A 13,454-nucleotide genomic window follows, 5' to 3' on the forward strand; every position below is an offset into this window, starting at 1 on the left:
CAAAGAGGATTCTATGAGGCCCTGAAAGCAGCCGGCACTTCAAGAAGTCTTCCATCATCCTCACATCACCATAGGCAATTCAGAGCTTAAGTCAGTCCAGCAGTTCACCTATCTGGGAAGTATCATTTCCTCAGATGATAAGATCGACAAAGAAATAGACAACAGGCTAGCAAAGGCATACAGAGCCTTCAGAAAACTCCATAAAAGAGTCTGGTCCAATAAACACCTGAAGAAAAGTACAAAGATCAGCGTCTACAGAGCCATTGTACTGTCTACTCTTTTATATGGGTCTGAATCCTGGGTCATCTACCGCCACCACCTGTGGCTTCTCGAATGCTTCCATCAGCGCTGCCTCCATTCAATCCTAAACATCCACTGGTCTGATTACATGACCAATGTGTCTGTTCTTGAACAGGCAGGGGTCAGCAGTATCGAGGCCATGCTGATGAGAACGCAGCTGCGCTGGGCAGGGCACATCTCCAGGATGGAGGATCACGGCCTTCCGAAGATTGTGCTCTATGGTGAACTCGCCACCGGCTGCCGCAAGAGAGGAGCCCCGAAGAAGAGATACAAGGACTCCCTGAAACAACACCTCAGCCTTGGCCATATTGACCGCCATCAATGGTCCACTCTGGCCTCCAATCAGGATTCATGGAGACACACCATTCACGACACTGCTGCTTCCTTTGAGAATGCACGGAGAGTCAGTCTTGAGGAGAAAAGACAACGCAGAAAGAACCATTCCTTGCCAATATCACCTAGGGAGATGTTCTGCTGTGCCTTTTGTGACCGGACCTGCCTATCCCGTATCGGCCTTTTTAGCCACCAGCACGCTTGCAGCAAGCGTGGGTAGTGCCCTTCTCAAATCTTCATTTGCGAAGCCTAGCCATGATGATGATGATGATTACAGTGTTGCACTGGGAGAAAACGGCTGTCACAGATGCAGCAGGCATCCGAAGAGGCTACAGCACAAACCAGATGAAGGCAGCACAGTGCAGAGCATTGAAATGACAGAGCTTCAGTCCCTTCAGACATTTGCCATCTCCTACTTGGAAAAAGGAAGAAAACTGTGTCCAGTCTATTTATGATGACATCAACTTCCTGGGTACCAAAAAGCTCAAAACAACCAACAGCCTAGAGAGGTGAAAAAAACCCAACATGGCACTGGGAGCTATAATTTAGATGAACTTCATGATGCCTTTTTAGAGGGGAAAACTACTGGGTATTGGAAGTGGAAGAAAGCGTCTAGTAAAAAGGGCCTCCATTATTCTCTAAGATACTTTCCTTTAGTATGTAAGCTGTACTTAGATTTGAAAAGACAGCAGGAAATGCTACTCATGCAGTGGAAAATGGTATAATTTTGTGGCCAGAAAACTGGTTCTGTGGTCCTGCAAAACAGCTGTCACCACCCGTGGCAGCCATTTGAAGGACTCAAAGGGCAATTTTCCCTGGTATACCTGTAGCACTTTGAACAACCTATGGGTACATGGCCTCTGGGCAGAACTCTGCTGCTGGGCTTAGGCTGCTTCACTGAGACTTGCAAAGAACAGCCTTGAGACAGACCATATGGAAAATTGTAGTCTTTCCTGCTTTATGGAATTGGTTTTATTACTTTATATGTTGATAAAGAATGGGTCCACTATTCACCAACAACAGACTGCTTGAGGCAGAAATGTACCAGCTTCTCTATCAATCTTGGGACAGAGGGCTGGAGATGCCAAATCTCACTTCTGATGGTAATTTCAGTTATGTTTTTAAGCTAAAGGAAATAATCCCTTTAGTCATCACCTCCCGCATACAAAAGCAATCTGACAGGCAAAGCATGAAAATATTATGCAGTTGTACTCTAGCTGCACAAGGATTGTCATTATGTACATACTACTTAATGTCAAATACAACTGTTCACTGCTAGCAGACTTAGCATATTGCTGACACATTACAATGAGACCATTTCTTGTGTCAGTCTGCACAGACAAGATCATTTCGTATTCATGCGCAGTCATCATTGCAGGAGGATGCCTGAAACACAGCAACATTGTAAGCCTGTGCTGTTCCGGTAAGAAGGTTCCTAGTCACACCACCAGTGTTTTACCTACAGAAAAACATTCCTTCCACCATTTGCCAGCTCTTTTCTCCCCCCTTTAGCCAAAGAGACTCCCCAGGTCTCACAGCATCAGCACAGGCCCTTCATGGTAGAGTCATTACCATACCATACCATCAACAATTTTAAGAGTTAACATGCTCACCTCAAATAAAGCCTGTAACTGCAGACATTCCCAAGCTTTGGGAAGAACCAGACATGCCACTGCAGCTGGAGCTTCCTCCCTGCTCAGCCAATGGCCCAACAGTGACAAGACAGCCTAATATAACGAGTCATCTGCAGGAGTGAAGCTGAATGCCTCAAGACATAGGAAGCCAAAATGAGATCTCTGAATGGTCTGTAACCAAGAGACAACAGCTGCAAGTTGTTACATCTTCCTGCTGAACTGCAGGGTGTGCTACAACCCTACTGTCTTGCTGTCCTCCTTTTCCAGCCACTCAGCATAACAGATCTTGCTGAAAGCCCCACAAAATTTCCAGAAAAAGGCTTATTCTAGAGATCTAGCTTTGAGAAACATCTCAGAGGTCTCTCACCTCTCTCTAAACAAGAACTCTTTTATAAACATTTCTAAAGTTTCACCTCCATTATTCATGCCCAGGTTTGACTGTACTTCCCTCTGGAGCATTAGTCACAGGCATATTTAACACTGCATTCACTACAGTTCTAGCTCTCATTCAATTATTTCTCCTTCCCACTTTTTTCTCTCCTTGGCAAAACTTTTATATAAAGACCCACAGGGACAAAACCGTTGCCTCAATAGGGAAGAGCAGAAGCCAGTGAAACCGAGCAGAAAGGAGGCAAGTCACTAATATGTGTGTCTTGTCTTGCTCACATTTGGGGGGATGTCAGCTAAGGCAGCAGAGTTGCTGAATACTCTCTCAGTGGAAGACCCAAAAGTCTAGATGAATAAACCTGTTCAAGCTTATAAGCTAAGTGTCCAGGAAAAAAATTATATTTTTTGAGCTTTTCTCTGTCTGCTTAGTGAGAGATGAAATGAAACTGAACACATGAGCCACTGAGGCGCCTGATTCATTCAACTTTGAGCCGCTGTCTTTTTACACTGTAAAATCATTATTTTATGTGTATGGTTACCTGTAGAAATAACAGCCTTGTCAAATTCAAGGCTTTTTACAAGGTTGCATTTTGGCATTAGTGCATATATAACTATATATGAAAGTTCATAAATAAAACCATACGCACATATACCTTTATATATGCAGTGCGTATACATGCAATAGAAAAGTAAAAAGTATTTATACCAACAGAATCCTCCCAAGGCTCCTTAGCATCTTCATACATTCCGATTTCCATGGAGGGTCACTTTTGAATGTGTTACTGTATTTTATCAGTGTATTCTACAGGCCTTCTGTTGTCTCAGCACCTCTCCAGTATTTTGGTATCAGAGAACGGACGAAGCTATTGACAACAAAAATAAGTTACTATTGAACACAAAAATACATTCTTTCAGGCAACAGGAAAGCCTTAAAAGAGGAAAAGCTACTCATCATACAGCAGAATTTTATATTGCCTTGAGCTCACTTCAACCCTGTGAGCAGATCTAAGTTTAACAAAGGCCCAGAGGATGCAAAGCTCAAGTCAAGAGTGACAACTTACTTCATGTCAAAATCCAGTGAAGAGATTTCTTTTGACAGCTCCTGCTTTGTGCTCCCATTGAGCTTATTGGCTTCCTGTACAGGCACAAGAGCCTGACCTCTCCCATTCACCCACAGACTGGCTGCACATAAAATGGCCATTAATTGCAGCTGGCACATGGTCTGGTTGAGGCCCTTCCTTCCTGTCTGCAACAGGGAAAAGTGCTGGGGGAATGTGTGGAGATATGAGACAGAAAGAAGCAGCAATACACAAACTTCTAGTGCAAGTCTGTCTGGTTTGTAGCTCTTAATTGAGCATCTGCAGTCACATCAACAATTAGGCAAAAATTACTAGGTCTGGTTAAGATCACAAAGAGGAAGCATACTCTCCTCAGAAGCAGAAACCACACATAAGCAGCAGTCCACTTTTGTTCTGACAAGAATTCAAGTAATAAAGCATTCCAAAAGCTGTGTTAGAGAATATTAGAAACACTACTTTACTTTTTAGTCTCTTAGTTTACAGGAATAAGCTAGCTAGTTATTTTTACCTAAGCTGTGTGAAGTTGGGCATCACATTTTCCACTGAAAATGGTGGTTCAACACTTTGCTTTTCAGATACACTCTGCAGGGCTTCAGCATAGTTAGAACATTTGCCAAACACTAACCTAAAACTGCCTTTGGAAAGGAAACACACTGGACACGACTTTGCAAGGTTATAGCTGAACATGGACAGAGCCTTAGGATCCATAAAACTGACTGGTTTGCTTATGTTTAGTAAGATGGATTTGAAGGGAGAAGTGGACACTGATCTGCAGATAGGACTTAGCACAGAAAACAGAGCCAGCAGCCAGTGGAAGCTGCTACAAAGAAAGAAACACTTTACAAGAACTTTCCCCCTGAAACAGGTAACCAGAATCTTTAAAGCATCCAAAGCAGTGACTAAACCAGTCTGAAGCACCTCATTAAACTGTTTGCATATTGAAAGGTTCAAATTCCAGGGATCAGCCAAATAAGCAAAAGCAGATTGTGGGGAATTCAACCATAAGAATTATCACTTATTATCAGTAAGGAGAGTTGGCAATGACAATTGGTTTCTGCAATACAACCTTTAAAGCAGTCCAACTTTAAAGGCTCAGGAACTACAGGGGTTTGGTTCTGTGGTGGGTGGTGTGTGGTTTGTTTTGGGTTGCTTTTTTTGTTAAAAGCACATCCAAAGTCACTGATTTCAATTACAGTGCAGTTCTACAACACTTGGGTAAGAATCTTGGAGATGACTTTCTGAAGAGAAATCCTCATCTGCCGAGATAACTGCCCTACAACAGTAAGTGCTGCCTATGGAATTTAGTTTAAGAGATGGAATTTAGTTTAAGAGATAAGAAAAGCCCTGTGTAAAATTGTGCATTCACTCTGAATATTCAAGTAGTAGACCATTCAGTATAAACCGATCACTAATTTAAAATTTCTATTTATCCCTTTTCAGATCCAAAAACTGGATTAAATTTGAGATTATTGCCATTCTATACATTCTGTACTACCATTCGCTCTTCTAAGCATTATTTATGCAAGCATAGACACTATATCATCTGAAATCACTGTTTAACTGTAAAAAGTCTAACTATTGCCACACAAAATTTCAGGCTTCCTTAACCTCAACAGCCAGTGCCACCAAGGTTGGTGGCACCAAGAATGGCTGGAGCTCACACCCACCTTAAAATCAGATAGTCAGAAATTAGGTGTGAGGAATAATAGCTTTTAGGATGAATGAAACAGCTTTCAGAAGTGATATATGAAAGCAGATGGTTAGAGATAAGCTTTTCCAGCTGACAAAACAGACTTGAGAGGAAATACAGGTAGTCAGCACTCAGGAACAGGAAACAAGAGAATGGCAACAGGAGTTCAAGTGGGAAAGACTTCAACTGAAGGTACATAATAAAATGCCAACATTATTGAATAGTTGGCAGGAAAATAAAAGGACTCAGGGAAGAGGATTTAGGTATTGCGCCTGGTGGCTGCAAATACATTAGGCACAAAGCACACACAGGAACATTTAAGTTTCTATGAATAGTCTGAGTGATCACAGTGGACCTTGTTTACGCTTTGCCTCCAAGATTCCAAGAAATTTGTCATAAACACAGTTTCTTATTAAGTTTCACATGAAAATCTTCATAAATGCTAGGGAAGAGATTAAAAAGAAAGCCAAGATGGCAAAGCAAGTGCAGAGTGTTTTCTTCACACTGTACCTGAAAGCAAAGGATCAATACTACTTCTTGATGTCCACATGTTTTGTGGCAAAGGTATGATCTCTAAAATCTAAGTCTAGACTAACTAGTTATGATAGACAGGGAACTGTTCTGTTCACTTGTGAGGTTTTCACACACCACGATAATTCTAAAAAATTGAGGATAATTCAAAATCGGATTTATGCACGTGAGTTAATTTCAGCCAAATATAAAACCCAAAAGAGATGGTGCGGCTGTAAAAAAACTCATTTGTTGCTGTGAAGACTAATTAGAAATGAAATCAATCAAAACTGCCATAAATACTTAAAGCTGTCACATTACAGCATCATTGAAAAAAGGAGGAAAAAACCCCTGGTATTCCAAACAGATTGTATTCAAAATTTATTTTTAAATAAAAGAAAAACAAGACAGTTATTTTAAATAAACATGGTGTATTCTACACATCTGTAGACCAACACAACTTTACATTAGCTGTTTATAACTTTTAGAAGTACTGTTGCAGCATCTTCTACAACATTTGTCAGTGCTGGTTTCTATTTCATCATCAAACAAATACCCAAATGAAAGCATTTGCTTAAGTGAAGCTTCATTTTTCATAGCCAAAGACGGCTCTGCTAATACCAAAGCACCTGTTAAGCAATTATCCCCACCTAGTATGTTTAGAAGTAAGTCTGTTCAGCCTCTTTTTTGGTTCTGTTCCATTGCCTGCATAGAAATCAGCATAAAGCTAAGTGGCAAGCTAAGCTTCACTTTAGCAGTGCAATGAATGGCATCAAACTTCATAAAACAAATGAAGATACAAACATTTTCAGCAAAATTCAACTATGTCAAAAACAATTTTAAAAGAAGAATGTTTTCGTGGGTCACAACTAGACTAGCCTTCAGTGTGCAACTTTCCTCAGGAAAAGCGCTTCTTCCTGATTCACATGAAAAGAATGAAGCATGCATCACAAACCTTTGTTCATACAGAAATGCCCATTAAAAAAGTCCCATGTTATCATAAGGCAAGAGAGATATTAAGGTGCATAAAGCATCTTGGCCTAGAGTACATTTTACAATTCACACACACACATTATGCTTGTGTAGCATATGATGGGTAAGGGATTGGCTCAGTAAGGTAAAAAATTCAGTTTTATAAATACATGTCATTATTGCTAATATGCTACACATCATCCTCCAACTTTTAAAGCTGCTTTGTTGACATAACTTGTAATTAGCAGCTCACATTCACAGTGACAAAATGCTATTCTGTATGAAGAAAAGCAGCATAAATACAATTATGAAAACAAAAGGCTTATGCAACATTCTTCTCTAGCTTCACTGTGGCTTTTTAATTACAAAGCGTTTGAAGAAAACAAGTCCAGTTCACCACAAATTTGGAAGATTCACAATGAGGTTGAAAACCAAGGTACAGGGAAGAGAGAGGGAAACAACCTGGCATGCATTATAATCTAGTCCTTTTAGTCATACCACTGGAATACAGAAGTCCAATTTAAAGGCTAGACTAACAGCAGAAGGCAAAAAGCAAAGAGTAGACTTAGTAAGGTATCTAAATTAAGACTACAATTTTAATCAGTAACAGCAAACTCAGCTGGCCCTTTAATATATTCACAATATCTACTTCAATTGATATTTAATTATGACTACTATAGGTATGTGTGTTCACTTTAAAAAGATATTAAATACCGGCATCATGAAATTACATTCTTAAGACATTGTGTAAGAAAATAGCTTGTGTGTGAAATGTTTCTGAAATGTATTTCTGCTCCCTTCTATCCCCTATTATGTGCTCCCCTCACATCCCCCCACACACAACTCTTTCCACACCCCAGCAATAAATGCATTCATTCACAGGGAAAAACAAACACCCTTTAAAAAGGATGGAAATATTGAGGGGATCAGCTTGGCTAGTTACAGCACAGTGCTTAACAAGGTTCAAGACAGAACCAGGTCAGAGTTGGCCAAAAGATGCCTCCAATACATGCCTAACCAGTAATTCCTTCCAACTCCATCAAATTCAGTCCCCTTTTGGTTCACTGCAATGATTAAAATATTTCCTATATACATATAAACACAAGACTCCAGCTGTAGTTTGTTTTTGCAAAGCAGTTTTACCTTTCCATTCATATTGTTCCGCAGCAAATACAAGAGGTAGGCATAAAGCATTTCAGAGCTTCTTTCCCAAGGTCCTATTACTAGCTCAAATTAGTGGGATAAAACAAAATATCAGCTGTACCTCTGTGATTTTACTATGTACAGACTTGTGCAAGCCAGTTGGAAAATAGCTACATGTACCCTAGATTTGCTAGGCTAGTGCACCAAGGAGTAAGAAGCTGTTCACATCCAGGAGGTTACTTTAAAAAAAAAAGTTTACTGCAGAGCTTTCTTATAGAAAGTAGATGTTAGGACCAATTCTCTCAATTTCTAATTGTACACAGGAGAGAGGTACCATTTGGCCAAGACTACTGATGTATTTTAACAGATGCAAGTGTCATGCAAAAATAAATTAAAGAACAGATACCAAACATATAAGTAGTAAAACTACTGAAGGTAGATTTTCTTACGAGTATACAAACAATTTGTAATACTTTTCTTTCCCCCTTCTCTTTTTGACATTCACAGTTGCACATGTGTGGCTATACATCAAGAATTTCTTCTGCAGTGCCTCCACAACGTAGTCTGTAGCGTCCTGTCCTCCAGCTAATAGTGGGGTCCCATAAAGCAGAGAGGAAAATATAAATTGTCATGGATTCTCTGATGAACCAAGCTACTGCATAATCAAGTTTTGAAAAACAAAGAGCACCACCCTAGAAATAGCAAAAACAACATACTGATTATTTAAGAGAAATTTCAAAGGAATTTAAAATATGTGTTACAGATAAATCTATTCAAAGGCTTACTATGCAGATTTACCTACCAATAGTGGTTTTCTTTACAAGCCAAGGCTATTTTCCTGTTCAAGATACAGTTACCCATATTAAACCTTAGAAGCATGGCAGAAAGACCAGAAAGTCTGAATAAGACACCTGTATGTAGAGCAACAGGCAAGGAAAAGTGTGACAATTTCATGTTTTTGAGGCTTTTATAAGCTTTGAAGTTTATAAAACTGTGTTCAAGCAGAGACACCAGGTTTTTGCCACAGACCCCAGGATCTATATAGACCATTCCTGCACATTCCCAGATAAATGAAATTCAAATAAAGTCTTCAGCCTACTGCATAGGAAATGCGGAACTAAATAAAAAGGCTTCTAGCCTCTTGGTATTTCCTGCTCCTTTGAGAACTTCCAGCTACATGGAGAGTTTGAAATCAAAGAAGCTTCAGAAGAGGAAGAGTAGACATAATGATCTATTACATGCTGTGCATGATGAAAAGATTAATCAAAAAGTGACTGTTAAATGGACCTGCTGCAGTCCTACAGAATTACCGCAAGCCCAAACATTTTTATTATTTGCACTATGCATTAAGGCTACCAAAATAGTAATTCCCAGTATGATGAGAACTATTTGGTAAATACACAAGTAATTATAGATTTGATTTGTATGGCATGTGGTCACAACAGAAAACAGTCTAAATAGTTTCTACAGCATTGGGAGAACAAATGCTGTTTGATTTGTGACATCTATATACTAAAAAGTTTTCTCAGGCCTCACTCCTAGTAATGGGAAGATTTTATTTTACAAGTAGGCTACAGCTGTCCTTCAGATCCATTATTACCAAAATAGAGTGAAAAACTTACTTAAGAGTACATATATACTTCAAAAAATATAAGACAATGCAACAACGAAGATAAAAAAAACTAAACAAAAAATCTCACAAAACCTGTATTGTTAAAAGAGCTTAAAATTTCTGTATATGCCTGCATTAGAGCAGACTGGAAATGTGAAGATTAAGGGGACAGATAAACAAACTAGGCAGAGGCAAGTGCATGTAGAACACCAAATTGCAACCATGCACACTTGCTCCTATAAACACACTTTAAACAAAGCTGGAAGACTGAGAAGTGACAGGATTTGACCTGTAATTTCCTTGATGTCAAGAGAATTATTTTATTGTTGTAATTTGGCTTAGCTTTTTGCTGAAGGAGATGACAATAGGAACTTTAATAACCTCCAACGAAAACAAAGTTGCATACCTGAACACCTTTTAGTTGAATGTAGTCAAATATAAACCAGGCCAAGCAGTGACACATGAAAAATACCATTATATCCCATCTAAACACATGATGAGCTGCCCATCCAATAACTAGACTGGCAACAAAGCACTCTGAGATTGGCTCACAAATTATTGTGGCAGGCAACATATTAATTCTTAGTTTGGCCCACCTGGAAAAGAAAAAACATCACTTGTGACATTTCATTACACATTATGTCCTCCTTCCCCACCTCATAAAATGAGCCATTGTGGTATTTTCTGAAAATGCTAATGTCATTTACTTTACACTTCCAAATAAAACATTGCAAAAAAATCTCCCTTCAAACATACTGAAGACAGCATTTAAAAGGTACTGAGGGTTGGGGGAGGTTAATTTTCTTTTTAATGCTTGTATCAGTCCTACTTCTGTGGAAACTCAGTATCTCACAAAGAAATGTGCTTTAAGCTATGCACTGAAGTTTAGCATACTGACCATTAGATCAAATTAGCTTGGAAAATATATTTCTTGTCATTTCAGGTCATCCCCATCAGAAGCATATAACAGGGATGGGTGGGAAAAGAAGTAAAGATTAAAATTTTACCTGATCATTCTGGACTGAAACTGAGAGATAGAATATGAACCAGAGTTTTGCATTGCAACTTGTGTGGCCATTGCAAATTTCCAGCCCCTGAAAAGGAATTTGTTATTTTAAAAATGTGACAATAAAAGACGCAAAAGACAATGCGATCACAAACACACAAGAATTTTATTAGTCTTGAAAAGCTTCTTTGGCATTTGTGTGATACTATTACACTTTTTTTTGCCTATACCCACTGTATTATATCAAAACTCTTCATTGGAAAAAAGCAAATACTTAAACCAAGTTCTCAGAAACTTTTCTCTAAAGGAATTGATAGTGACACAGTTTAGTTATTTCTAAAAAACTATACTGACAAGACAAAGCACATGTCATTCACATGTTTGATATCTGTAAGTGAAACTGGTCTGAATACACGTGTGTTTAAAAAAAAAAGTATTTGAACTACACTTAAAGCAACAAGCTTACTTCAAAACCATCTTACCGGTCAGCTATAGCTTTGGCCATAAAATAATCTTCAGCAATATACTGTGCAAAAGCTATCAGTCCTCCAGCTTGGTCCAAGACATCCTTCCTCATCAAGCATGACATTCCTGTTACACACTTAAAGCCAGTTAAATTGGCTGAAATATATGACCTTGGATGGGAAGTTCCAAAATAAACCTGTCAAAACAAGAACAGGCATTTAAAGTTTTCTATTTCAATATTACTCACTGACTTTTGCTCTGAAAACATTTGGAGGGTAAAAGTGCTAGATGCAGCCAAATATCACCAAATCCAAGAAATCTATTAGTGATACTGGCCGTGTTTTTACAAATCTATAAGCAGGTTTTAAATCCACATATCGAACTACTGCACTTCATTTGGCACTATCATATTTCTACCTTATTGATGTGGTTCTCAGGGAATATGGATATATATATATATATATGTATATTTGTATATCTCTATATAAAACCATGAAGTAATGGACTCATTACTAGGATTAATACATTATCTGGGGATAGTTGACAGACATGTTCTCTCCTTCCTCTTGTGAAAAGTTGCTGCATTATTTAATACACATTCTTAGAAACCTATTATATGGTTCTACAGAAGCAGGGGAAATGTGTCTATTTCGCACACTTGCATACAGAAATAATGAAGAAAAGATTCAGATTGCTATTCAGCTAGGGTAGATTCATTTCTTCTCAGTAGCTGTTAGACTGTTGAAGTTTGGATTCAGAGTCAGAATGGCATTCATAACACACTGGTGTTTTGGATTTTTGCTAAGCCATGTTTATCCTAATTTAAGGGCCTTTTTGTTTTCTTGTCTCATGCTCTGTCAATGAGGAGGTACACAAAGAAACTGGGAGGGAGCATAGCTGGGACAGGTGACCCGAACTGACTGAAGGGATGATACTTCACTCCTTAGAAACTCATGCCAAGTATATAAACTGGAGGGACTTACCCAGAAGATGGGCCAGTCTGGGGTCAGGAAGGTGTGTCTGGCATTGGTCAGCCAGTAGTGAGACCTGGTATTGTGCATCACTTGTTTTTCCCTTTTCACGATCATCATTATTATCACAATTTACAACTATTACTGTATTTGACTTTATTAAACTGTTCTTACCTCAACCTACAAGTTTTACTTTGATTCTCCTCCCCATTCCATTGGGGTGGGAGGGACAGAGGGAGGGCTGAATGAGTGGCTGCATGGTGCTTGATTTCCAGCTGGGCTTAACTACGACAGCAAGTCTTTTTACGAGATTCAGTAACACAAAATTGAGACTGTCCTACAAAACAACAGTGGGAATAAGTGCTAGTGCTTCTTGCTGCTATTCTTAGTATAGCTTGCCTTCACACTGGTCTTACAGGAACTCACTCAAGAAAAGGCATGCTTGTCTGGCAGTATACTGGATCTGGAAGGAAAATGCTCTTCCAGGCATATAGAATCAGGACTTGTAATTCTTGCTTTAACAAATAGCCATATTTTTGCTTTAGAAAATAGCAGTACTAGAAAATTTGTGCTATAGCTCTCTGCTTTTCTCTTGAAAGAGGAAATTCAGGCTTTGTACTGTTAAAAGGTGAAAAAAAAATCACATGATAATTCCATGCAATGATGGAGCACTGAATATCGCTGCATTTTCATCTCTAATATTTCTGTCCTTGATCCCCATCAATCAGTTTTGGAGTCAAAATACCTTATACATGCCAGCTCAGAATAATAATAGATTAAATTACATGCCTTGAAATACAAGGAACAAACAAGAAAACTCAACCTCTTCCTTCTACAAAAGAGAACGTACTGAGAAAGAAAAGAGTGGAGAACAGAACAAAATGAATGATATGAAGATGGTGGATAGGAATCAACTTTCCACGTTCTCTTACACAAGTATTAGGAGACATGAAAAAGCACTACAGAGAGTAAGGGTCAGAGTGAACAAGATGATGGATCATGTAATAGATCTACAGAATTTCCTTTATAGACATTCAAAGTTTGTATGGACTCAAAGAAACAATGGAAATATTCATGTAAGAAATCTGCTCTTACTATAATACTATTAAGGATTAGTAAATGTAAAAGTCTACTTCCTGCTCAGGAAGTCTCTCAGCTGAAGACTGCACAAAGTTAAGACACTATTACAGGAAAACAGGATATAAGTCTTTTGTTCTACTCTCCTCAAAGGTTCTGCTTGTAAACTCTGCTGGAAATAAGATACTATGTGAGCCAGACCTTGACTTGTCATGGCCATTTCTGTGTGCCTTTTCAGACATCTAAATAGAATGAACTGTCCTTTCTGACAAAGC

The 13,454-nt window shown here is 38.8% G+C and overlaps 1 protein-coding gene across 1 annotated transcript in view; it reads right to left on the bottom strand.

Annotated features, from left to right (window-relative positions):
- Positions 1 to 6,290: 6,290 nt before the first annotated feature.
- Positions 6,291 to 13,454, bottom strand: part of UGCG (UDP-glucose ceramide glucosyltransferase) — a 34,282-nt gene continuing 27,118 nt past the window's right edge. The window contains exons 6-9 of the mRNA XM_071580126.1: positions 11,149 to 11,327; positions 10,668 to 10,754; positions 10,067 to 10,256; positions 6,291 to 8,740 (exon numbers count right to left, since the gene is read on the bottom strand). Coding sequence (XP_071436227.1) covers positions 8,570 to 8,740; positions 10,067 to 10,256; positions 10,668 to 10,754; positions 11,149 to 11,327 — 627 coding nt within the window. The 3' untranslated portion in view covers positions 6,291 to 8,569. The remainder of the gene's footprint in view (positions 8,741 to 10,066; positions 10,257 to 10,667; positions 10,755 to 11,148; positions 11,328 to 13,454) is intronic.

The sequence above is a fragment of the Pithys albifrons genome, chromosome Z, assembly GCF_047495875.1.
Source record: "Pithys albifrons albifrons isolate INPA30051 chromosome Z, PitAlb_v1, whole genome shotgun sequence".
Lineage (NCBI taxonomy): Eukaryota > Metazoa > Chordata > Aves > Passeriformes > Thamnophilidae > Pithys > Pithys albifrons.